Source organism: Guillardia theta (assembly GCF_000315625.1).
Source record: "Guillardia theta CCMP2712 unplaced genomic scaffold GUITHscaffold_26, whole genome shotgun sequence".
In the NCBI taxonomy this organism is placed as follows: domain Eukaryota; class Cryptophyceae; order Pyrenomonadales; family Geminigeraceae; genus Guillardia; species Guillardia theta.
The window spans coordinates 124079-149214 of NW_005434648.1; the positions used below are offsets into that span (position 1 = coordinate 124079).

Sequence of the window (25136 nt, forward strand, 5' to 3'; positions counted from 1 at the left end):
AAGGCGGGAAGGAGGAAGGGCGATGGCACATGCGGCGGCGGAGGCTCACGTGGGGAGCGTGTGGGAGGTCCTGGAAGAGTACAGAGAGAGCGTGAGGGAGCTGGAGGAGGAGCAGAAGGGGATGGAGGAGGAGATGGGGAGGCTACGGGAGGAGCTGGCGAGGCTGGAAGCAGAGCGAGGCAGCGGAGGAGGCAGCGGAGGAGGAGGGAGGACAGGGGAGGCGAACCCGTTCGACGACCTACTGCTGGACTTTGGGGACAAGGAGGAGGCAGGGAGAAGCGCGGGAGGGCCGGAAGGGACGGAACGGGGAGGAGGGGAGAGGGGGCTCGGGGATCTGCTCGGGCTCGGGGAGGACGGTGGAGAGGCAGGCGGGGGCTGGGGGAGGGAGGGACGAGGGCGGAGGAAGGAAGGAGCTTCGGAGGGGAGATACGGATCGAGCTGAAGATAGACGGAGGGGCGGTAGAGGCGGCGGCGGTAGAGGCGGCGATAGCAGAGCTAGCTACGAGCCTGGGGAGGCTGGAGGGGCAGGTAGAGGCAGGGCTGCAGGAGGCGAGGCGGCAGCGGGATCAGGACCGGGAGGAAGCAGCAAGGCGGGAAGGAGGAAGGGCGATGGCACATGCGGCGGCGGAGGCTCACGTGGGGAGCGTGTGGGAGGTCCTGGAAGAGTACAGAGAGAGCGTGAGGGAGCTGGAGGAGGAGCAGAAGGGGATGGAGGAGGAGATGGGGAGGCTACGGGAGGAGCTGGCGAGGCTGGAAGCAGAGCGAGGCAGCGGGGGAGGAGGAGGAGGAGGAGGAGGAGGGAGGACAGGGGAGGCGAACCCGTTCGACGACCTACTGCTGGACTTTGGGGACAAGGAGGAGGCAGGGAGAAGCGCGGGAGGGCCGGAAGGGACGGAAGGGGGAGGAGGGGAGAGGGGGCTCGGGGATCTGCTCGGGCTCGGGGAGGACGGGGGAGGGGCAGGCGGGGGCTGGGGGAAGGGAGGGACGAGGGCGGAGGAAGGAAGGAGCTTCGGAGGGGAGATACGGATCGAGCTGAAGATAGACGGAGGGGCGGTAGAGGCGGCGGCGGTAGAGGCGGCGATAGCAGAGCTAGCTACGAGCCTGGGGAGGCTGGAGGGGCAGGTAGAGGCAGGGCTGCAGGAGGCGAGGCGAAAGACTGCACATTGCACGATCGTTGGTCAGGAGGAGACATCGGTCTTTTTGATCGAGCTGTGAAACTCTCTTGCCACGTAGCATCGTTGAGTGGACGGAACCTCTCGCGTCTCGAAGGTGCTCTTGATTCATTATCCTTTGCGGCCCTGACTTAACTGGCAGGTTGTTTGTCGTCACTTGTGCTGGATCTTGCGGGGCTGAGGTCTGAGATGAAAGCGAACGTGAATGAGGTAGCGGAGACTCTTTCTCTGCTCTTCTCGGACAACTTGACCCTTGTCGACCTGCTCGAAAAGAGTGAAAGTTCCCTTGAGATCGCCCTCACAAAACTTGAAGACTCTTACAGGAAGCATCAGTCCGATGGTGGGTGCTGCTGCTGCTGCTGCTGCTTCTGATGTCACTGCAGGCATGTTTGATTCAGTTTCTGCGCTGTCCGTTACAGCCAAGCTTGAGGAGAGCGAGCCTGTCAGGTTGGAGGAGGGCAAGGGGGTCAGTGCGATCGAGGGGGAGGACGTGAACTGCTTGTGGAGCATGGACGAGGATCTTTCAAACCTTGAGAACAAGATGCTCGACCTTCGCTTCGAGCACGAGTACTCAATGCAGCAGCTGCGGTCTCCCAACCCCAACGGCACTTCGGTCGCCTTCCCCTCTGTGGACGGGGAGGTTTCGCGGGTAGGGAGGAGGGAAAGCAGAGAGGAGGAGAGGAGGACGAGTCTCGACTTGGACGAGGATGATCACGCGGCAAGGCAAGTCATGGGCGCGATCGCGAGCATCCGCATGGAAGTGATGGGAGGGGAGGGAGGGAGCGGCTCAAGCGATCTGATGGAGAAGATCCTCAACGTGTTTGTGCACGTCGAGAATATCCTTCACAGCTATCACTCGCGCTTCCTCTACCTCAAGACCCACCAGAGGAAGACGGAGCGAGAGCTCGCAGTCCAGCTGGAGCAGAGCTACAGCATCCTCCAGCACCTGCAAGACGAGAAGTCCGTCCTCCTGTCACAGCTGGAGGCGGCCGAGGAGTCCAAGGCTGCGACGGAGAGCATGACCAAGGAGCTGGCTGCCCTGGCGCAGGAGCTGCACGCTAAGCTGAGAGAATCTTCGATGCGTGAGCAGAGCTGGAGGGACGCGAGCAGCAAGTTGACGGAGATCGTTCGGAGCCTCGAGGCTGCCGCCATCTCTCAGCAGGAGATGCTCAACCTGTGCCACTGCCCGTGCGCCTGCTGCGGTAGCATCTCCTGCCAGTGCGAGACCTCCGCTCCCCCTGCCCCTGCTTCAGCTCCTCCATCAGCTCCTCCCTCAGCTCCTCCCTCGATCAACCGCGGGGAGTGGGATCGCCTTCAAGAGCAGCTGCAGCAGGAGCAGGATCGTGTTGTCCAGCTCAAGGCTGAGCTGCCGCGCATCGAGTCGGAGATGGGGGATGCAAGTCCCGACCCTCACCGGCCGCCGCATCTTGTCACCCCAGAGGTCAGCGCGAGTTTCGTCATGGCAGAGTCACGAGCCATGAAGCTCGAGTCCTCCCTCATGAGCCTCTTCGACAGCCCTCGTGCTGCCCATGGCGGCGCCCTCCTCCCCCCTCCACCTCCTGCTGGGGTTACTGCTGGGGATGCAGTTGGGTCGAGGTCGACGAGCGACGGGCGAGCGCCTCCCCCAACGGCAGAGATGGCGGCCCAGGCGGCGCCCTACGTGCATCAGAGCATGCTTCATGGCCTCGTGCTCCGGCTATTCCTCGAAGTCTCCCGGGCGCGCGTCATGCTGCATTCGATATCGCCCGAGGCAGCAGGAGCAGCAGGAGGGAAGGGGAGGAGCTCACCGCTGCCTCCCTCGCTTCCAGCCTGGAGCAGCTCAAGGCGCTGCATGCTAACACGGTCAACGTCATGCTGTTCGAGCTCGAATCTCTCACAGCCAAGGTCCCCCCACGTCCTCCCCCTTCCCGCCTGCTCTCTCCCCTCTTCACTTCGCCCTCTCCTCTCTCCTCCCTGCTCCCTCTTGCTCTCAACCCCTCCTCTCCCTTTCGTCATGTATCCTCTTCTTTCTGCCAGCGCTGACTGCAATCAGGTCAATCGAGCGATTCACATGTTCGCGGGAAGGAAGAGAGACGCGCAGCGGGGCGTTAGGAGGTGGACGTGAGAATTTTCTCATTGCCCGAGCTGACGATGGGCAGGCAGGGGAGCACGAGCAGCACGCAGAGTTTGCAATTCGTGATCTGAGAGAGCAACTTTCATTACTAGTTGTACTTCTATTAGAAAATACGAGAAAAAACAAAACAATACTAGAAACCAACAAGATTGTGCACGTCGACGAAGAGTTTCGATCAAATTTTTACATGGATTGCATTTGGGCCTGCAGCACGTCAGGGTGGGGGATGGCGGTGAAGTCGCAGCCACCTGAATTTGCATCATCTGCTGCTGCTGCTGCTGCACCTTGGCATTTTCCAGCACCATCATGAGCTGCTTTATCCTATCCTTCCACCTGTTTCCTCCCATTAGCCCTCCCTCCCTCCCTCCCTCCCTCCTCCTCACCCCACAAGCTTCGACCGCAACTCGGTCCACTTCGCCTTAGAAAAGATTCTATCCTTGCAGTGACTGCGGCACAAAGTCCGTCAGCGGAACGGGAGGGGCTGAGGAGACTTGGCTCACTTGATAACCAGGACCTTGTTCAGCTGGTCCATCTTGGCATCCATGAGCTCCGCCGTGATCGCCTTGATCGCCCAGGACTCGACCTCGCTCTCCTGCACCTGAAGGTTTTGAGCGATCTCCGCGTATCCGATCTCCTTGGAGTTCGCAGCCAGCGAGCAGAGAGTCAGGAGTCTCATCTTCAAAATGCATTCCTCCTTCTTCAACCCTGCCGCACCTCCCCCGTCAGCAACTGTCTCCAACTCCCCCGTCCTCTCCCTCTCGCACCTAGGCTTTCAACGTAAGAGCTGCTGGACGCGTAGAACTTGTTGAACCCCTCCAAGTTGTCGTGAGAGAACAGCTGCAGCAGCGTGAAGGTCTTGCCATGCTTCGAATCATTCTCGAGCGCCCGGATGGCATTGAGCTCCAGGTAGGTGTCGTACTGGTAGATCTTGGGGTCTGAAATCGCCTCAACCACCGCGATGTTCGCCTGCACCTTCGCCTCCTCAAGGTTCCTCTCCCCCTGGAACGACTCGAGGTACTTGATCCTGAACTGATGAGCCTTGTCCCTGCTGTCATGCTTCGCCATCGAGTCGAAGATCACTTGATACAGCGCCCTCGTCTTCTGAATGTCAGTTCCCCACTCCCCGAGCATGCTCTCCAGCTGGTCGAACTGGCTCGTGACCAGGGCGAAATGTTCCTTCCCTGCCGCCGCCGCGTATTCCACGATGGCCAGGAAGGTGTTGTACCTGGCAGTGCCGTTTCCTCCCAGGATGTTGTAGATGGTGCTCATGCTGCCAGCCAAAGGTGAGCGTCAACAAAGCAAAGGGCGCATGCTAGCTACGTCTTCAGACGAAGGGTGGGATGGAGGGTGACATCGCTGCGGAGGCGCTGGAGGAACTTGTCGACCAGCGTGACAGCTTCAGCAGGAGCTGTGTTGTTCTCGAGGACGCGCTGGAACAGCCAGCAAACTACGTTCAACGCTCCCTCTACTGTCTCCTTCTCCTTCTCCTTCTCTCCAGCTTGAGAGAAAATCTGGTCCAAGTTCTCCAAGGCCAAGTCGAAGGCCTTCTGGTCCGAGATCTTCTCATCGATCGCTCCAGGATCTTGTCCGATCAGCAGGTACACGTAGCGAGAAAACTCCAATGCTGGATCGAAGAAGCCTGTTGTGGCATGTTAGGGCGCAACAGAAAAAAATCTGCCAGACCGCATGGCAGAGAGAGAGGGGCAAGCATCAACTTATAGCATAACAATCAAAGGGAAAGAATATGACACAAAGAAACAAGAGACGACGGTAAATGCGTGGACACGTAGGTAAAGCACACAACATTGCCGTCGCTTTCCGTGGACATCACAGTAATGGAACGACAAGGTCAAGGAAGTGAATGGTAGCGAGCGAGAGGGAGAGGAGAGGAGAGGAGGAGGAGAGGAGGAGGAGAGGAGGAGGAGAGGAGGAGAAATCTCGGAATTCTGACCCGGCTCGTCGGCTGGAAGATGCAGGAAATTCGCCATGATTGACGCGTGGCGGCGCTCGTGGCGTGAAGAACTGCAGGGCTGGGGGGTGGGATGTGTTCAGGGTGGGGTAGTAGAAAGGGGGTATACAGAAATGTGTAGGGTGGGGTACAATAATGCTCAGTGGTAGTTAAGGGTACCTACCTTGTTACCGGTAAATAGCAGTGTGATTTATTGGTAATATGGGGGTCATCAAAATTGTCGATTCCTTGATGTAGGGTGGTAGAAGGATGGTACAAATCCTATTACGGTACCCAATATGGCGAATTTATTTGAAGGGGGGTAGGGTGTCATTACCAGGGGTGGTAAAATATTCCCGAGGCAGACCCGGAATAGCGATTTCCATAATTATATTGATATATGCATATTTTTAGATAATTAAAACAAGGAAACCCTAGCATTTATGACGGCGGGTATGGCTGGGACGGCGGTGCTGGTCATGCTGGGGCTCCTTGCGGGAGCCGAGGGCTTCATGGTGGCTCCTCCCATGAGACCTACGGGCGCCTGCAGCTGCTCCCTGAGGTCTCTCCCCTTGCAGCAGCGGCGTTCGTGCCGCCAGCCGGCATCGAGAAGGAGCATGACGCTGAGGTGAACGGGATCTCAACTTCCTCCTCATCCTCCATTGCCTTCACTCCTCCGACCTCCTTCATACCACTATCAGCTCTGTTTTATCTCTCCTCCACCTCATTCATACCACTATCAGCTCTGTTTTATCTCTCTTCCACATCCTTCTACGAAATTTTGACGTTTCTCACCGAATTTGGCGTTTCTCACCGAATTTGGCACCACAACAGGATGGCCACGTCGTTGGAGACCGATTCATCTCTACTTACAAGGATCGAGGAGGCGCAGAGCGGAGACACGATCGTGCTCGGCAAGGGAACTTATGTGCTCCCCAAGCCAGTGGTGCTGTCGAAGGATGTCACCATCAAGGCAGAAGACGGTCTTCTCCCTACCGACGTTGTGATTGTTGGCGAAGCCCCCACCGACCGAAGAGGTGTGATGCTGACTGTGTCGGGAGCCAATGTAAGTTTGTGCCATGCGCGCGTGTGAAGGCTGATGGCGCTGATGTGAAGGTGAAGCTGCAAGGAGTCAAGATCCTGCATAAGGGAGGATCGGTTGCTGGCTGCTAGTGATGGTGGTCGAACTGAAGTTACTCGTCTAACAGATTCCTGGAACCCTCTCAAATGGCCTCGGATCCATCTGCATGATGGTTTTGGAGCCTGGCGATGGGCGAAACTCCAAGCTCACACTTGTAGGAGGAGGAGCAGGAAGTGGTGGTGGAGGTGGTGGAGGGGTGGGGAGAGCGTATGGGTGGGTATGTGTGGGTGTGAGGACGAGGGGCGGGGGGAGCAGAAGGGGTGGGCCGTCCAACGGCTGATGCTTACTTGCAGGACGAATGCTTCGTCTCCACCGAGACCTCCACGGCTGTGTTCGTCACTGGAGTACGAGGCTCATGACCGACTTGCCGAGGGTGACGCTGCTATGAAGGGAACGTCTCGTGTGAATGTCGACACATGCACCATCGGCCCTTGCGGTTGGGATGTGGAGAGCTCGTCGGGGTATGGCATCTGTATCTTCAAGGGTGAGCCGGGACTTGTCACCTCCTCGTCCTCGTCCTCCTCCCTCCTCCTCCTACCACTCCCTCTCCCTCTGCTCCTCTCCCTCCGCCCCACCTCCCTCCTCTCCTTCACTCACTAGTCCTCCTCGTCCTTCCCAACCTCGTCTGAAGCTTGCTGGTCAGGAGCGCACGGAGAGGTGTTGAACACGGATGTCTACAGGTGAGTTGATGGAGCAGGACCAGGAGCAGGAGGGGGAGCTGACAAGGAGTCAAGATGCGCGCAGTCAGGCATCATCGCCTTCTACGAGGGCTCCTCTGCCCTCGTCATCCAGTGCGATGTGGGTGACGTCATGCCGTTGCGGGGGGTCTTGACTCTGCTGGGCAGGTTGGTCCCTGCCAGCTGGGAGGAATTGCAGCTGAGGTTTGGAGAGGAGGGAGGGAGGCACGGCAGGGGGGGTGGGTGATGGGAAAGGATGGCAAGGAAGGAGGGGGGGGAGCGGAGGAGAGGAACGAGTAGTTGAACATGGCGGGTTGCAGGGGCAGCGTGCTCAGATGAAGGCAAGCAAGGTAGGATGAGCGGCAAGACGCGGAGGAGGAACAGTCCTGGTGAATGACCCTGCAGGTGAAGCTTATCGACATCGAGTGGAAGAATTGTGCAGAGTACGATGGTGGCGAGGTGAGCGAGGAGGGAGGTCTCGGTCTTGCAAGTATCTTGACCGCTCCTCAGGTGATCCTTCTAGATGAAGTTCATGCTGTTGTCAACGGAGAGGTGAGCGATAGGGTTCCCACGTTATACAGTTGACATGCTGACTGCAGACGATCGTGTTGAACGACGACAACAAGTGTGAAACTCGGCCGAAGCCATTCTTCTAACACGCACTCTCTAACGATCACTCTTTTCCGCTTTCAATCAATGTCTTGCAATGGTCCAGTGTGTCTCTACTTGATCTCCCGAGATCATCTCGTTCCCTTTCTCTTCTTCTTCATCTGCTCACTAGTCAGATATGTCTCCATAGCATGAGGGCTTGGTCTCATCAACCTTGGGGCCCTGCCGCTTGCTGGTCCTCTCCTCCTCTGCGATGAGCTCTGCAACAGCAAGTCACATCTTGACTCCCGAGCTTCTCTTCGAGCGAACCTGCGGCGATCTGATCCGCTTGCGCCTGAAGGAAGAAATAGCAAAATCAGTTCAGCAAGACAGAGTTGTTGAAATGTGTTCAGACCTTTGCTTGCATCTTTCTCTGCCTTTCGCTCAACCCTTCACAACAAGTCACGTCTTGACGCACTCTCAGTCGCGTCAACCTGGTTTCAGCTGCTGAGGGAACCCAGAGAAAGCAGACATAATTTCTGCACGCCTTTTCTGCTCAGCCGACGACAGTCTGAGTACAACCACAACCCTAGTCAGACATAGTTGGAAGCCGCATAGGAAGTTTCGCACTCGAAGGTGTGAATAACGACGCCATCAAAGTTTTGCACGAACTCCTGTGCGGGAGCATGTCAAACAGAAGGACAACGGAACACGGAGCTTACCTCCAGCGAGAGCCAGAACACATCTTTGCGACCTTTCTGAGCCCTGCTGGCAGCTTCTCTGACGCTGTTTTTCTCGTCTCCAATTTGCTTCCACTGTTCAGGTCTCCCTTTCCACTTTCCAGAACCATCGACACTGAAAACAAAAGCTCATTCAACGCATCAGCGACGAGGAGTAAGCACCTTCCAAAGGGGCTGCGGAGGAGGAGGAGCCTCTCGTTTCCTGCAGCCACAGCCTCCAGCACGATGAAGGTTTGACCTCTGCCCTCTCAAGTCACCTCTCGCTCTCTAATGTATCTTTATCTTGTCGTTTCTCTACCTTGGAATATTCGAGGCGTCGTTGTTTCCCCCCTCAGAAGCAGCTGCTGACACAAGAAGTCAGGAACAGGCACTTCGCTCAGCTGGACCCACATGCGCAACTGCCAGCAAGGACAAGACTCCTCTGGTTGGAGAGGCCGTCGCTGATCTGCTTGAAAAGCTTCTGACAACTCTTGGACTGACTGGAGGCATCCTTTCGCAACTCGTCCCCTATTACGATCTCCATATCATCTCCATCTGTTTGCGGGTAAGAAAATCATACTATCCAATGCAAGTGTCTCACTGTCAATCATACTGAGCACTTTGCTCATCTTCTCTACCCCATAGATCGCCAAGAATCCTCCACACAACTTGGCGCATGCCTGATTACTCTTGTGAACCCGCTGCTCCCTATAGAACATGAAAGGCCACCTTCTCGATCACCAAGGACCAAGTATCGTGCACGTTCGTCTCTCCACTTCCGAAGACAAGCTTCAGAGCGCGCTGCCCTCTGCAACAATGTGTCAATCCCTTCGATTTTCAGGATCAGGTTGGAGATCTACTTGAGATGACTGTCGTTCTTGTTGTAGTTGGAACAAGGAAAGAAGAGGTCAACCCAGACCATCTGAAACCTTCCTTCCCATCTCAGAGAGACTCCAAGAATGCCCTGGGTCATTCCAATCATCGCAAGGATCTTTCATGGGAAAGCTAATACATGAGACTCGTAGGTGCGATCGATGAGCGCGTCGCACAGGAGCGGATTGCTCTGCAGGGCTGAACATTTTATCATGATATGACTGACTGCCACATCCTCCCTCTTGCTACCTGCAACAATCACTCCGCTGGCATAATGGTCGATGCTCGAGACGAGTTGAACGGGGGAGCTCTGACGACAATCGGCCATCACATCCAGGAAAGAGCAAGAACAACATCTTGCGATCACCTCGTCATCGACGTCGTCATCGATGAGCCACGTTCTGTCATCGTTTGAAGATCTAAGATCAAAATAAGATCATACAGCTCGTCGAACTCTCGAGGTTTCACCTCAACAAGGACCTTCGAGTAACGCAGAACTCCATAGGGTTGGCCCAGATTACGCCCATCGACTTCAAGCAACACGTTGCCATCAACACAGCGTCTTACACGAGGAGCGATGTTCACCTTGATAAGGTCTAGGGCTGACTGATGATTCTTGCTCACGAGGGATGAGGAGATGGAAGAGTCCTCATGAGGGAAATCCGGGTCTTTCCACCACTTCTTGTTTTTCTTGCACTTCTGGACTTCACCTGCTCAAGGTTTCAAATGTGACGCTTTCATCCACATCACCCGCTTGCTCCACCTTGGATTGACGTGTAGTATATTGATCTGCAAAGTCCCCAGAGACGTGAGCGAGCAACGAAGGGGTTGGGACTCGGTATCACCTTTGTGAGTTTGCCTTAGCTTCTTGAATTCGGGCAGGAACCCCTTGGTCGGCTGAACTTTGCTCCAAGAGAGGACGGGACGCGCTCTGAGCTGGTATTCTTTTGTCTTGCAGCTGAAATGAGCGAGGATTGCAACTGAAACGACATTACCTTCAGCTGGCGACCAATATTCCAATGGGCTCATGATCAGTTCGAGCAGCCTATTCGCGACTGACAGGGACAGGGGTAAGCGGACTCTCCAGGAGTCAAACAAGATGTGTCTTTCTGTATCACCTGACGATCTCATGCCTTGGGCCACAACATCATTCAGCCACCGGCCACTCGTCGACAATAAGTTCACGTTGGCGTCCTTTGGTGAGTTCCTGTCATCGACAGCCATCTCGGGCCTGTACAACATCTAAGGCAACGTCGCTCCTGAGAGCGTCAGGTCACATCAGGAATCTCTCAGGCAGGAGCAAGGAGGCGGAAGACATAGCTTCAGGGTCAACCTTCAGCCTGCGGAGAACACCAGGAGGGTCAGTCACGGAACCCGCTATTTGAAGAGTTTGCTTACACTCCCTTGAGGTTCTTCCGGTCTAGAGTTTGATCCTCTGAGCCCGCCTTTGACTTGCGCTTCCTGAGAGAGGAAAGAGAGGAAGCATGTCACAGCCTGAAACGAACTTGCACTCTTCCTCTTACTTGGGGAGGAGCACCATGGTCGAGACGATCGCTAGTATCGCTGCTGGTACCTGTTGACAGCCATCACCGACCAACTTGTTCTCATTCGGGTGCAGCAACGACCGCTATGGCGAGCATAACTCCTGCATTGGCGGTCGGCATTGTTGGGCACCTGGAGCACAACCAGGTAAATTCCACCATCACATTTCATCATCTTTGTTTGTGCACGATGGCTGCACCGGACGAGCAAAACACGCGTGATAAGAAAAACCAATCAAGTCATCTAGAAGGAAAGTGATGCACAAATTAGACTCAAGTTGATCGCTCTGAACAGCAACCATCCTGCATTGCAGCTGCGCATTCAGACTGGCAGGCTCTTTTGCGCTTCCTCACAAAAGCTCTCAGTGATTCCTACAGCAGCCCCAGCACAACCCAGCCCCTGACAAGGATGCAACAACCTTCAGTCATTGTTTGTTACATCTCCTCGCCTCATGTCTGCTCTACTCCTCCCCCTCCTCCCCTCGCTCCCTGCTCTTGCTCCACCCATGCAGCCCATGCGTCTCAAGCTTGCCATGCTTACTATGCCACCCCCTTTGGTGATCTCTACCCCTATAGCTCCACATCTACCCTACCCATTTGTCCATCACCCCCATTTGTCCACCTATTAGCGACCCTGACGTACATCTGTCGATTTTCATATAGCGGTTGCTATAAATTCTCGTGTACTGAAATGCCATGTAGACCATGGTGTTGAAGTACCCCTTCTCGATACCTCATACCCCCTTGTTCAAGACCCCCAGAACACCGCACCCCCACCATGGAGCAAGAGCCTTCTTGTTTGCAAGCACAGAATTTTCTAGGAGATTTCAAATATGCTGAACACCAGTTTCTCTTAAGTTTGAAATCTTTATGTATATTTTCAAATATCCGAACATCTTTTCGTAAACTGGATGTGTCCCACCCCACGTACCCCCACCCGCCGAGCCCCACCAGACTTATTCGATGCTTACTATAGCCTACCACCCCCACCCCCTTCAAAATTCTACAAACACGCAGGTACCCACCCTTATATAACACCACTCGTTTTATTATCAATTTTAAAATGGTAAAATATAGTAGCTCATATAATTATATATAATCGAATTTAAGTGAAAATTCGTATTGTGCGACATGGTGGAAATGGATAAATGGAGGAGGCCAAGACGAGCGGGACAGGGGGAGCAGGGGAGAGGGAGGAAGAGGCTAGCCCAATGATATTCATGCACTCACATGAAGATGAACGAGCGGACGGGCGGTCGGTCGCAGGGACAGATGGACAGCAAAGCAAACAGTATGTGACGTAGACGGAGACTGAGGTTGAAGAGGGGAGGGCGGAGTGCCATGGTCGCCGTTCGAGTTCGAGATGAAACTGGCAAGCGACAACCTCGTGACTTGGTCACTGTTTGAATCGCTGGATTCATTCGCATCTTGAGGAATGCAAGCTGGTCAAGGAGGGCAGAGCCTTCAGTGGTCGGCATCGTCAAGCCAGCCACTTCCTTTCCGACGCTGGCGGTCAAACCCAGCCTTGAACCAGGATGGTGCCTCTCCTGCTAGCCTCAACGATTACGGTGAGTTTGATCCACAGTCAACATGTTTGTGATCTGTATGTTTGAAGCCACTGGCTGCGATGTCAAGGAAGATGAGGAGGATCGGGCGAGCATTCTCAGCCTGGATAGCGACTCCACCAGCGGGCCATTCTTCTGGTATAGAGTCATCGCCAAGCACTTCCCCAAGGTCACAGAGAGCACTGTGTCTCTCATCCTCCTCCTGATCGACTAGTGCCCCACAGGCACGAAACTGCCACACAGCCACCATGGTCGGAGACAAGATGCTTGTGTTCGGTGGGTTTGGGGGAAGCAAGTGGTTCGAAGAGCTCTGGGTCTTCGACACCCCCAGCATTGAGTGGCACAAGCCAGAGCTTCAGAGCAGCGCCATGGAGGGAAGTCCCTCCGCCAGGTACGCGCACACGGCTGTATCCTTCCGCGGCTTGCTGTACGTGTTTGGAGGGTACGGAGGAGGAGATGGCTGGCTGGGAGACTTGTGGGTCTTGGACACGCAGGTGAGGATGGTGGAGGTCCTGACGGGTGAGATCTGATCCGCCATGCAGGCGATTCGCGTGCGCGATCAAAGCAAGGTGACGATGGCGTGGCTCAGCCCCAACACCTCGGGGACGGTGAGTGGGGAAAGAGAGTTGATGTCGGGTGCGAGTGATGCTTGTACTCAGCCTCCTCCTCCTCGAGCGGCACACACAGCCAACATTGTTGGCAGCAAGATGTATATCTTCGGGGGGAACAACGGATCTTACAGGATGAACGACTTTTACTCGCTTGACACCCAGGTGCTGACTATGCGTCAATGATCTGAGCGTTTCGATTGATCTGCTCTCAGACGATGGTCTGGAGGAAAGAGATCTGCAAGGGAGACATTCCCAAACCCAGAGCAGGGCACACCATGTGGAGATGAAGGATCTTGCGTTGCCTCCTCCTCACCTGCCAGTACCAGGACATGCCTGTCATCGGAGAGCTCAAACGATGATGAGAAGTCCCAGCTCCTCCTCTTTGCCGGTCGGCTCCTCCACTGCCCTGCCGTCTCCTCGAGCTGAAGGTTGTGAACGCCAGGAGGGGATGTGACGGACGTGTACAACGACATGTACATCATCGACGTTGACTGCATGGAGTGGAGGGAGGTAGCCACGTCGGGCCCTCGACCCTCGCCGCGAGCAGGCCACTGGTGAAGAGGAAGGAGAGGATGGGCAGGCACTGAACAGCTACCTTGACAGCGCCGCTGCTCTGCCGGATGGGAACGTGCTGGTGTGGGGGGGAGGAAGCGTTGGGCGGCTGCACAACGACCTGCACCTGTTGCAGGTGAAGACGATGCAGTGGACAGGAAGCATCGACCTCAAGGTTTGAGACAGACTTTCTCCTCTAACTCCTCCTCTCTTGTCCTCCCTCAAGTCCTTCCACCCTCTCTCGCTGATCCTCCACTTCCTCTTGTCCGTTCCCCCGCCGCTCCTCCTCGTGTCCATCGCTCTCACCCCCTCCCCCCGTCTCCCTCTGCTCACTCGTTCTTCAAGATGTCACCGGAGCCTCGGGTTGGTCACTCGCTGTGCATGTGGGGGACTGAGATGTACATCTTCGGCGGGGGAGACTCCCAGGTACCTGGCTGACCCAGCGTCACTTGGCGTCGTCCTGCTGAAGTCTTCCCTTCAGTCGGTGTTTGGAGATCTTTGCATCTTGGACACAGAAGCCCTGCTGCAGTCGGACACTTACACAGGCATCTACTGGTGGCCCCTTCCTCGCTCCCACTGACTCGCCATCCAGGGAACCTCTACTCCAGTAGCGCCTCGCGTGAGCACAGCCCCAGCACCAAGGCCTTGAGTCACCCCGAGTTCGAGCTCAGGCTGTCTGGTCAGGTCGGGTGACCTGCCGACGGCGGCTGGCAGATGACGTTGATCGCAGACGTCCTTGTCCTCTCTCGAGCAGCTCTCTCCAGACCAGGGCCAAGGTGACAAGTTTCACTCCTCCCCCTCCCTGCTGACTCCTGCGGCAGTGGAGGATTTTGGTAGCGAGGAAGGCACTAGGGAAGTTGAGGAGAATCGGGCAAAGAGCAAGGCTGTCGACCAGGTCGCTGGAGGGGACCGGGAGACGGGCAAGGTCTGTCAAGATGGGGCAAGCAAGGACGTCGGGAATCACTTGAACGAGCCGGGGAAAACTTCAGCCTCCTCAGACGCTTCGAGGCAGAGGGGGCAGAACTCGCTCGCCTCGCTCCCGCAGCGGACGCTGAACTCACTCGAGGACAAGTTGAAGAATCGACCGAGCAAGGCGAGCCCCTTTTGCTGCTCCTGAATCTCTCCTCTACTTCTCTTCTCCAACCCGTCCTCTCCTCCTCTCGCCCTCCCCTTGCTCTCCTCCTCTCGCCCTCCCCGTCCTCTCCTCGCCTTCTCAACCTCTGACATGCTCCCCTCCTGCAGGAGGATCTGGTCCAGCAGAACATCCTCAAGGCAAGCACGGCCGTCACTCCCAACATCCTGGCAGCACAGCAAAGGCTGCTGATGAGGCAGATGGGCAGCACGTTGGAGAGGAAGCTGAGAAGGTGATGCAGCCTCTTGCTGCAGCGTCTCTGACATCCTTGTGCTGCAGTCGCCCTCAGATCCGCCAGCTCGTCCTCCACAACATCATCCCGGAGGAAGATGTCTACGAGGACCACGAGCATCGGCTCTGGGGTCACATTCAGGTCAGGAGACGAACTGCAGGAGGAGCAGAGGAAGCTGGACCCCTGGGTTGGGAAGGGGGACAGGAGCGTGAAGGAGCGAGCAGGAGTAGATTGGAGGGAGGATGAAGAGGGCAGAGGAGGGGGAGGAGGAGGGGACCTGAGTCTTGTGACAGTCCTTCCACGGGTCGATGCCAGAGTTTGCAAAGAATCAAAACCGGCGGGACCTTAAAGTTGCTTACGGGCGAGAAGGTCTTGCGTCTGTGATAGACTGCATGCAGGTGAGCGGAGGACAAAGTGCCAGCGTACTTGTCCTCCTCCTCCTCCTCCTCCTCCTCCTCCTCCTCCTCCTCCTCCTCCTCCTCCTCTTTCTCCACTTTCTCCTCCTCCTCCTCCTCCTCCTCTTACCTCTCCTTTTCCTCTCCTCTCCTCTCCTGTTCCTCTTCTTTCCTCCGCCCTCTGATCACCGTCTCTCTGTGCGCTTGTTGCTGATTCCTGAGCTCCCACGGCAGAGCAACCTTATGGAGCGACTGGGTGCCATCCGTCAGGGCATCGACTCCCTCCGCCTCGCCCGCACTCGCGTCACGAGCATGTCAGCCACCTTCCTCTGCTTCCCGCCTGATCAACAACCGTGCAGGGCTGACTCGGGGGAGCTGAAGGAGAGGTCGGAGGAGGAAGAGGAGTGTCTGGAGCATCACGTCCGATCTCAGGTTTGGCAAGAGGGCAAGACAACTCTTTCACCTCTGCTGCAGATCAGGCTTGCGGAGAATTCCTGCCTTGAGTACCTGCAAATCGTGAGAACAGAACTAGCGCGGGAGGTAAGACAATCCTCCTCTTCCTTGACCTGTCCCGGCTGCTCCTCCTCTCTGCTCCTCCTCTCCTCTCCTCTCCTCCTTTCTCCCTCCTTTGCTTTTTCTCCTTCTTCCGCTTTCGATGCTTAAAATTTGTTTGCCCTGCTCTCTGCCTTTCCTTCTTCCCCTCCCCATCGGCTCCTCCTCTCTTCCTCTTAACGGATGTCAAAGGCTCATGTCTCCTCGGGGGCGGAAAAGGCAGCCTGTGGCAGCGCGCAAGCGACAGACAAGAAACCCGACGAGCGCGAGACCTCTGTTCCTCTTCCTCCTCCTGTGCCGAGCAGCTCGACCTCGCCGCAGAAGCAAGACGCCGACAGCGCGCGTCAAGACCAGGGCGGCAGAGAGGAGGAAAGGAGAGCAGCAGGAGGCGCGACAAAGGAGGACAAGTGCTCTGAGGACCAGCAGGAGGAGAGGGGGGTCAACCCGAGCCAAGTGAACCCACCCAAGAGTATGATGAAGCAGATCTACGTGAGTGTCGATGCTGAGCGCTGCTCTCCCCCACCTGACCGGGTTGACGGGCAGAACAATCAGCTCCAGAGCCTCGAGAAGGAGGCGGAGGGCCTCCGAGAACACCTGGCTGTCAAGGAGCTCGCGCTCCGGATCCTGCAAGAAGATCACTGTAGATACTGCTTCCACTCCTTCTACGCCGAACACCTCCGGGGTGACGACAGCGCGAGGAGCGCTAGCGAACAGGGGCCGCAGGAGCAGGTCAGGGCTGAACGACCCGGTCGAGCTGTCCCGCGCAGCGCCGTCATCGCGCTGCTGCCCAAGTGCTACCTCTGTCAGAGCTGTGCAGAGAGGATGAGCCAGGGCAACGAGGGCAAGGACATGCCCTGGTGAGCTCGAGCTAGGGGTTGAGGGGGAGGAGGAGCGTCTGAAGCACGGTTGCAGGAAGAAGACGCGGCGAGCTGGGAGAACGAACGCGACGGGTCGGAGGAACAGAAGGGCAGCGCAAGAGTCGCAGGGTGGCAACTCCCGGTGAAGAGGTGGGAGGGTGACGCGTAGCTGACGTCTCCTCGCAGACCGTCCTCCGCCACTCCCGAGGACAGCGGGGACGAGATCTTCGCGAGCGAGTCGAGCTCCGCAAGGCGTGCAAGGGAGCAGGTGAGGACGAAGTGGGGCTGTGCTCGAGCTCTGCTGATGGTTGGCGGAGGAGCAGGCGTCGGGCAAGCAGGAGCGAACGGTGCCCGAGGAATTCTTCGTGGGATCCGACGTGGAGCTGGAGCACTGTGCGACCGAATGCTTCAAGAGCCTGGCGATCCACTAGGGCAAGTCTACCATGAGATGACCGAATGACAATGTCTGCTCGTGTATCTAGTGAAGGAGCTGATGCGAGAACTCATAGCTGACACGATGGTTTGAGTGCAAGCTGCGCGGAGGATAAGTGGAAGGGAAGCAGGGAGAGGGAGAGAAATAATGTGCTGAAGACGAGACGAAATCATGTGAGGGCCAGGGAAAGGGAGGAGGAAACGGGTTGGACAGGCAGGCAAGCAGGCAGGCAGGCAGGCAGGCAGGCAGGCAGGCAGGCAGGCAGGCAGGCAGGCAGGCAGGCACGAAGTCATACTGTCACATGTTGTTTCTTGTTCTGCATCAATTCGATTCTCACAAATATTTTCATCGGACCTTCTACCAGGGGTCAGGGGTGATCGATTCAGGACCCACTACCCCTATTTTCTATATCAAAGTACCGTAGTACATAACATATTCGAATGACCCCCACCCCCCCGGGGTTACAGCAACGCTCGTAGACCAGCAGCATGGCGGGGCCTCTGGGAGGGCTGCCGGTGCGGGAGGCGTACAGGAAGGCGCGAGTGAACCCAGACGAGGTTGACATGGAGGGGCTGGGACTAGACATCACCACATGCTCCAAGGAGATCCTCATCAGGTTGCTCAACTCAGCTTGCCCTGAAGCAAACATCCTGCTCCTGCTCCTGCTCCTGCTCCTGCTCCTGCTCCTGCTCCTGCTCCTGCTCCTGCTCCTGCTCCTGCTCCTGCTCCTGCTCCTGCTCCTCCTTCTGCTCCTGCTCCTGCTCCTGCTCCTGCTCCTCCTTCTGCTCCTCCTGCTGCTCCTGCTCCTGCTCCTGCTCCTGCTCCTGCTCCTGCTCCTCGAGGTATTCCTCATCCTGCTGCTGTTCTTCTCGTTCCTACTGCTGCTCCTCCTCCTGGTCTACCATAAGCTCCTCCACCCGCGTTCACACTCGGAGCTCGCAGGCCCAAGAAAAACGTGTGGGGTCGCCCCGTGCCTGTTGGGCCGAGGGACTTGCTCAAGGCCATGGGGTACTCGGAGAGCGGCTACCTCCTCCCTCTGAAGCACTGGAAGCCCGGCCTGAAGGAGGGGAACCACCCCTGCTGGCTCGAGGAAGGAGACGAGAAGGTTCCCAAGTGTGCACACAGGATCCCGTACGTGACGGCGACGGGGAACTCAGTGAGGAGGGAGGAGCGCGATGCGAGCAGCGAGCTCACATGCGTGTAGGTTACTCCCTTCGTGGGCTTCGAGAAGGTGGACGACCTTGGGGCCTGCGTGCGATTCACATCGCCGTATGTGTATATAGGAAGAGAGAGGCAGTGGTTCCGGTGATGTGCTCCCCGCTCCTCTCCCTCCCTACCATCCTCCCTGCCTTCCTGCATCCCTCCCTGTCCCCCTGTCTCCCTGCCCCCTCCGCACTCTCCTCTCTCGCTCTTGTCTCGCTTCCCCCTCCTCGCTCTCCTCTGAGCGCTCGGCAGACTAACAGGAGACCACCCTCCGGAGGAGACGAGGCAGCTGACAGTGAGGCATCTGTCGTATCTGCTGGGGCTGGTGTACGAGGAAGGGACCTTGGATTGCGAGTGCGTCATATGAGATCTCCAGCACGAGAGACCTGACGCTGCGCAGGTACGGGTGGGTGCGCAAGTACCCCAAGACCGCCCATGAGCAGCTGGCGCAGCTGTACTACAACGGCCTGCAGGTGAGGGAGGAGCGGGAGTGTCGAGCCTTGTGTGAGGAGGGAAGATGATGGCTGGACAGGAGCACTCGCCCTCCTACTCCATCTACTACCTGGCCGGGAGGAGCTACAACGACATCCTGAGCTTCGATGCGAGGAAAGCAGAGTTCAGCCCCGAAGAGCTCGCCAAGAAGAAGCGAGAGGAGCAGCGGGCCAAGGAAGTTGCCATCCAGTCAGCCTCTCCTCCTACCTCCTGCTGTGTGGTGATGGGTGAGACGCCTGCAGGCAAGAGCGAACGAGAGCACTGGAGCGCCAGACGCTGCTCAAGGAGCTGGCATCGATGGCGAAGCAGGAGGACGAAGACTTCCGGAAGAGCTTGAGGAACAAGCAGCTGGACGGTCGGGAGGAGGCGCGCATGTGACTCGAGGATGCTGACGTTCACGCAGAGGAGTCGAAGAAGATCGAAGAGGCGATGAAGAAGCGAGACCAGAGGGAAATGATGCAGATGGCCCAAGCGAAGATGTTGGAGAGGATGAGGATGGAGCTGGAAGATTAAAACCGTCCAAGACCGACGGCTCCTTGAATCTCGACATCGAAACAAATACAAAAATCTGCACAGAGGGAAAGAGAAAAGAATAGACGACATGTCAGTAGTCTCCTGGCAGCATCAGTCTCAGCACGAAGACGCTCCCGTCAGCTGCCCCGCAGGCGATCTCCTCGTTGTCCTCCCCTGTGCTACCAGCGATGCATCGCAGAGGATGCGTGCTGGCAAAGAGAGCGACTTGATGCCACTGGAAGAACTCGGAGAACTCTCCCTGCATGTGCGACTTGGAGACTGCGAAGTGCTGGGAGCCCACTCGCACTCGCTCGTCCGGCCTGAACTCCTCGGCCTCCAGCTTCACTTTGAGCCAGGCTCGCACTGACCTGTCCTCCGACACAGTGAAGAGATGCTTGCCGCTGGTGGCGAACGAGCACTGGTGGATGGGCCCGTAGTGACCTCGGATGACGGACAGGCAGGTGTACGGAGCTCCTGCCATCCACTCCCTCACCGTCTGATCTGACGACACGGTATAGATGAATTGCCCGTCCTTGCTGAAGCAGCAGCCGTTGACTGCCTGCATGTGCCCCACGAGGGTCGCCAGGCAGTTCCCCCACTGCGTGTTCCAGACTTTCGCCGTCCCGTCGAGGGAGGTGGTGATAGCGCGCTCGCTCGCCATGGCTGGGTGGAAGCAGCAGGAGACAACCGCGTCCTCGTGCCGGTCTCGAATCTTCTCGACGCGCCATCCTCCCGTCCCCTCGATCTCAACCCCGAGCTTCAGCAGCAGCTTCTTCGACTCGATGTCCCAGATGATGGCAGAGCCGTCGAAGGAGCCCGCAAGGACTCGACCGGCGCGCTCGTCCGGCGGCTGCTCGGGAGAGAAGGCGATGCAGGTCAGGTAGGTGGAGTTGTGCCTGAACTCTTCGTCCTCGCTCCCCGTCAGGTTCTTCCACAGCCTCACAGTCCCGTCGTAGAGTGAGGTCGTCAAGATCCCACTCTTCCTGTCCCCCACCAACGGTGAGAAGCAGCAGGAGGTGACTCGGTCGCCGTGCCCTTGGAAGCTCATGATCTCTCTCCCCCTCCTCCCTCCCCACAGCTTGATGCTGCCGTCTCCTGCTCCCGTCGCCAGCTCAGTCCCATCCGCGCTGTAGCTCGCGCATGTCACGTCGGTCTTGGGATGTCCCGTGAAAGTCTCCGCGGAGTCTGTGTCCTGGATCGCCCAGACCTGCGAAGCTCGTCAGTGCCAGCCTCACATGCAAGAGGAGGTGAAGGAAGCAGGAGAAGGAGGCTGGAGGAGGCTGAGGGAGGCTGGAGGAGGCTGGAGGAGGCTGGTGGAGGAGTAGGAAGACCTTGCATAGTCCGTCCATGGAGCCAGAGATGAGAAACTTGCCCAGGTGGTCGAACATCACGTCGTTGACTCGCCCCGAGTGAGACCCGAAGCTCATCACGCTCATGGCCGTGCTAATGTCCACCAGGTCGATCCTCCCGCTGTCCAGCCCCACGGCCACGAACGAGCCGTCGGGGGAGAAGTGGCATGCTCGGATCTCGGCGCGGTCCTCGTAGTTGCTGATGAAAGCTCCTCCCCTCTCCACATCCCAGACTTTCATCGTGTGATCGAGACTCGCAGAGCTGATGCGATTCCCTTCGTCGTTGAAGTCGATGTGGACAACGACGGAGCTGTGGCCCTGGAGGACGTGCTTCAGGCTCATCCCATCCGTCATGGAGAGGTCGAACACTTTCATCGTCCCTCCCTTCATCCCTGTCACCACTCTGTTCACGTTGGGGCTGATGGCGACGCAGGTGATGGGCGAGGGCCTGCCCTCCTCGTCCTCGTCGACGATCTCAAACATCTTCTCATACCTGTTGTAGATCTGCCCCGACGGGCTCGCCAGCTGCGGCAGGTCCCACAGGTTGACCAGCCCGTCGCTCGACACTAGGACCATCTTCTTCCCGTCGATGGACAGCGCTCCTCCGGAGATGAACGTGCTGCCCAGCACCTCCCTCGCCCTCTCCTTCAGGCTCATCATGTCGCACAGCACGACCGTCCCCTCCGCTGACACCGCCAGGAGCAGCCTCCCGTCCCCGGAGAAGGAGACCGACTTTGGGATCGCAGGGGTCGCGAACCCTCCGACCTCCAACCCGCTCCGACTGTCCCACACCGAGACTTTCCCTCCGAACCCGTCGGTCGACGCTGTCACGATCTGCCGCCCGTCTGGACTGTAAGCGACGCACTCGATGGGCCCGTTGCACTTGAGGGTCATGATACAGGGATCGCCCAGCTGGCTCTTGTTGAGGAACTTGAACCAGGCGACCTCAACCTTCTCGTTGCTCACGATGCGCAGCGCTTCCACCGCCACCGACGACTCGTCCGGCATGTTCGCCCCCTGCGCACAAGGAACACGTCACGCGTCGGAGGGGGGTGGAGAGGTGAGCACCTGCTGGATGACAAGCTCGGGGTGGAGCTTGAAGATATCTGCGAAGGTGTTGACGAACTTCTGGAAGTCTCCAATCCTGATCCTCTGCAGAAAGCTCAAGGTCGGAATGCTGTCGTCATCCTCCTCGGAGTAGATGAAGTGAGTCGCATCCTGCAGACAACATGAGGCTCGTCTCTTCCCAGCGTCATAACTCTCTTCTCCAACTCTCCCTCCCTTCCCGTTCCCTAGTACCTCTCCCTTCCTCACTTCACTCCTCCCTCACCAGCGCGGCTGAAAAGTCCGTGAGCAGGTGATAGGGGTCAGCAGCCCGCGACTTCGTCTCGATGAACTTGAGGGAGGTCAAGAGGATCTCGACGAGCTTCCAGTCCTTTGCGAGGATCCGGTGGAAAATCAGGTCCTGGGTCGCGTGCACAAACTGCCACAGCAGCTCCGCATGCAGCCATCGCTCCATCACGGAGCCGCGGGCGTTGGCGAGCTCGTTGGGCTTCTCCTTGTTGATCTGGTGGCCGAAGAAGTCAGCGAGGCTTCGGTGAACTTCGGCCAAGCTGGTGGCTCTGTGCCAGAAGCACTTGTGCGTGCAGTATCGCTTCATCAGCTCCACCCTGATCCCCTCGTGCCGCAGTCGCAGGTCCTGCGCCCGGATGTCGTAGTGACCGCGAGGACGGAGCAGAGGAGCGAGGTCGCGGACGAAGCGAGCCCAGTCACTTGCCTTCTTGAGGCAGAGGAAGTTCTCCGAGTCCAGGTCCACATGGTCCTCTATGTTCGCCCGGTGTTCCGGGGAGGACAGGAGCAGCTGCAGGAGCTCAGCCTGCGACAGGCCGTACCTGGCCAACGCTAAGAACATCATTGAGTTCCGCACCAGCTCCTTGCCGTGCTTGTTCTCCAGCTGATCCAGGATGTGGTCGATGAGGCCCTCGAAGGTTCCGGGCAGCATGCTCGCTTCTTCGAGCGCTGGCAGCTTTCGCTCAAGGCTGAGGAGATACTCTACCGCCATCACCAGGTAGATGGCGAGGCCGCTGTCGGGCTTCTCCAGGACAGCTTCTGTCTCGTAGACTCCCAGGAGACCCGGATCTTCCTCCTCCTGCTGCTCCTCCTTGTCTCCCTCCTTGCCGCCCTTCGCATCCGCCTCGTCCTTTTCAGCCTTGTGCTTCTCCTTCTTGGCCTTCTTCTTCCTCTTCGATGGGCCTCTGATCTTCTCCCGCTGCAGGCGGCGCTGCATTCTCTCGTCCTTGAGCCGCTGCAGCTCGGCCATTGCCTTCTGCCTCATCGCCTCCTTCTGCCGGTTGAGCTCCGTTGTCACGGCCGTGTTGTGCTTCGTGACGAGGTAACGGAAGAGCGCGATCTTCTGCTCGCCGTCGAAGGAGTCCAGCTCGATCACGTACCCCAGCTGCACCTTGCTGGAGACAACCTGCAGCTCCTTGTTGTCTAGCAAGCTCATGATGCTGATGCTCTCTCTTAGCAGGAGGGGCAGCCACTCCAAGAGAGGAGGAGAGTACAGGTCCTGGACCTCAGAGACCGCATCGATGATGATGATGGGAGGCCGCCCTTGCTCCACCAGGTGCGTGATGATCTCTGAGATGTACTGCTTCACGTCCTCTATCGCATCAGGGATCGTTTGGAACCTCTTCGCACTTGAGTACTTGCTCAGCATCATACAGAGCGTCTGCAGGAGGATCCGCGTGTCCCTCGACCCGCTCGTCGCCCCGACGAACAAGGGGCAGACGATGGCGTGCGGGTCCTCTAGCTGAATCTGCTTGGCGGCAGCGGCGAGCACGAAACTCTTGCCGACTCCATGACGCCCGAGGAGGATAAGGGAGCCGTGCTTGGAAGTCTGAGCAAACTCAACTAAGAGATCGAGCGCATCCTGCCTGGCAATGAAGGGCTCAGTGCCGTAGGCATCAACCGCATGCGTCCCGAAGGAATCGAGGTGATGCTTCTGACAGACAAGCTCCTTGGAGCAGACATCGACCACTCCATCCTCAAGGGCCCCGTCCTCCGGCTCTTCCACCATGAAGCGCATGTAGTTGTCGTTGTTGAACTGCAAGTTCGCTACATCGCGATTGAACGCAAAGTCAATGATCTTTGGCTTCTCCTTGACTTCCTCCTTCTCCTCGAACTCATCGTCTTGATCTTTGTCCGCAATCACCCCTTGTTTCTTCAGGTACTCCTTCCCCTTCTGCAGCACCACCTCCCTCTTCCTCGCCTTCGCTTCCACAGCGACGTCTGCCACCTCGTCTTTCATCTTGATCTCAATGTTCGCAGCTATCAGCGCCTCCTCTGACTTCGCTTTCACTTCCTGCACCGCAGCTTTCATGTCGCCCTCCACCTTGACGTCCTCGTTATCTCCTTCTCCCTTCGGGTTCACGTTTTCTGCCCTCCTCGTCAGGAGATTTCCCCGCTCCGCTCTCAGCTCTCTGATCTCTGCCTGCAGTGCTGCCTTGGCTGCCTCATCTGCAGCTGAGCGATTGGCGAGGTTCTCCTGCATCCTCCGGAGCTCCTGCCGCAGTTTCGTCTCCTTGGCTGCCACATCCGCCTTGTACTTCTCAAACTCCTCCTGCAGCTTTTCAAGAGCGTACTTGTGCATGTACGCCTCCCTCTCGGGGTTGGCCATCTGGGCGAGATGAGCCTCCGCCTGGTCCTTTGCCTTTGTCACTTCCACGTTCTCAGACTTGAGCAGTCGAATCGCAGCCATCATCTCCTGAAGCTTCTGAATGAGCTCCTTGTTCCTGCTCTCTGAGTCCCCCAGCTTCTCGCCCAGGACTCGGATCTGATCCTGACTCTTGCGGAAGGCCGTCCGCAGCTTGTCCACGTCATCGTCAGCGTCACTCAATCGATCGATGTCGTCCAGGTTGTCAGGGCCCTGGGACGTTGTGTCCGAAGCCCCCGACCTGAAGCGAAGTCGGCTGAACAAGCCCTTGCCATGCCCGGCTGTGGAGCCGGTCGTCTCCGATCCTCCAGCCGCGCTTGCTCCTGCACCCATGGATCCCCTTGCGGTAGCAACAGGCGTACAATCGCCTGGGTCAGCACATATCAGGGGCAGGGGGGCGCCGTTATTTGATCATGCAGGAAGGAGCAGCGAAGAATCTCGTATACAACATGTCTGCTTTCCTGTCGCTCAGAAGGTCAGAGAGGGTTCAGCCCGGCTCCTCCCTCGCCGCTCCTACTTCCCCCTAGTCGCTCTCCCGCCATAGCCGTTGCAAACGGGTCCGCCTCAGGTGCTATCTGGGTCCCACCACCATGCGAGAAAAACTGGAGCGACGAACAAGATGACAGGGAGGAAGGGGGAAGGGGAGGGGGAAGGGGAAGGGGGAAGGGGAGGGGAAGTGCTTGTCAAGAGCAAGGCAGGTCGGGACGAGCAGCAAGAATTCTGCGACCTCTATACGCATTTTAGCTCCTTGAACTTTCTACAC

At 57.5% G+C, this 25136-nt stretch overlaps 7 protein-coding genes across 7 annotated transcripts in view; 4 read left to right on the plus strand and 3 right to left on the minus strand.

Moving 5' to 3' along the window:
- GUITHDRAFT_106743 (hypothetical protein) overlaps positions 1-3356 on the plus strand; it is a gene marked incomplete at both ends in the record, with an annotated part of 5977 nt that extends 2621 nt beyond the window's left edge. The window contains 7 exons of the mRNA XM_005834216.1: positions 369-1177; positions 1234-1269; positions 1315-1512; positions 1556-2762; positions 2981-3056; positions 3205-3266; positions 3311-3356. Coding sequence (XP_005834273.1) covers positions 369-1177; positions 1234-1269; positions 1315-1512; positions 1556-2762; positions 2981-3056; positions 3205-3266; positions 3311-3356 — 2434 coding nt within the window. The remainder of the gene's footprint in view (positions 1-368; positions 1178-1233; positions 1270-1314; positions 1513-1555; positions 2763-2980; positions 3057-3204; positions 3267-3310) is intronic.
- A 12-nt stretch (positions 3357-3368) lies between these two features.
- GUITHDRAFT_162681 (hypothetical protein) lies at positions 3369-5280 on the minus strand. The gene is made up of 7 exons (XM_005834217.1): positions 5237-5280; positions 4606-4924; positions 4050-4555; positions 3786-3990; positions 3669-3731; positions 3534-3618; positions 3369-3489 (listed from the first exon to the last, which is right to left on the minus strand). Exons 1-7 carry the CDS (start codon positions 5271-5273, stop codon positions 3469-3471), a joined length of 1236 nt encoding a protein of 411 aa, XP_005834274.1. The 5' UTR covers positions 5274-5280; the 3' UTR covers positions 3369-3468.
- A 414-nt stretch (positions 5281-5694) lies between these two features.
- Positions 5695-7707, plus strand: GUITHDRAFT_162682 (hypothetical protein; the record flags this gene model as incomplete). Its single annotated transcript, XM_005834218.1, has 13 exons — positions 5695-5861; positions 6068-6299; positions 6350-6391; positions 6442-6528; positions 6668-6718; positions 6765-6858; positions 7018-7054; positions 7109-7172; positions 7220-7255; positions 7372-7401; positions 7457-7510; positions 7562-7603; positions 7651-7707. The coding sequence occupies exons 1-13, from the start codon at positions 5713-5715 to the stop codon at positions 7705-7707; spliced, it is 975 nt and encodes a 324-aa protein (XP_005834275.1). The 5' UTR covers positions 5695-5712.
- Positions 7708-7725: 18 nt separating this feature from the next.
- On the minus strand, positions 7726-9009 carry GUITHDRAFT_152073 (hypothetical protein). Its single transcript, XM_005834219.1, has 11 exons — positions 8960-9009; positions 8770-8913; positions 8678-8723; positions 8542-8619; positions 8362-8494; positions 8270-8313; positions 8134-8210; positions 8055-8089; positions 7970-7994; positions 7874-7920; positions 7726-7821 (listed from the first exon to the last, which is right to left on the minus strand). The coding sequence occupies exons 2-11, from the start codon at positions 8900-8902 to the stop codon at positions 7792-7794; spliced, it is 648 nt and encodes a 215-aa protein (XP_005834276.1). The 5' UTR covers positions 8903-8913; positions 8960-9009; the 3' UTR covers positions 7726-7791.
- Positions 9010-12555: 3546 nt separating this feature from the next.
- On the plus strand, positions 12556-13131 carry GUITHDRAFT_69534 (hypothetical protein; the record flags this gene model as incomplete). Its single annotated transcript, XM_005834220.1, has 2 exons — positions 12556-12715; positions 13013-13131. Coding segments are annotated over 2 exons (279 nt in total), but the record flags the coding sequence as incomplete, so codon positions are not given.
- A 4458-nt stretch (positions 13132-17589) lies between these two features.
- Positions 17590-19174, plus strand: GUITHDRAFT_162684 (hypothetical protein; the record flags this gene model as incomplete). The annotated part of the gene is made up of 7 exons (XM_005834221.1): positions 17590-17717; positions 18044-18257; positions 18306-18406; positions 18557-18658; positions 18705-18777; positions 18837-18985; positions 19039-19174. 7 exons carry the CDS (start codon positions 17590-17592, stop codon positions 19172-19174), a joined length of 903 nt encoding a protein of 300 aa, XP_005834278.1.
- A 226-nt stretch (positions 19175-19400) lies between these two features.
- Positions 19401-21666, minus strand: GUITHDRAFT_86329 (hypothetical protein; the record flags this gene model as incomplete). Its single annotated transcript, XM_005834222.1, has 2 exons — positions 19401-20516; positions 20641-21666. 2 exons carry the CDS (start codon positions 21664-21666, stop codon positions 19401-19403), a joined length of 2142 nt encoding a protein of 713 aa, XP_005834279.1.
- Positions 21667-25136: the final 3470 nt, after the last annotated feature.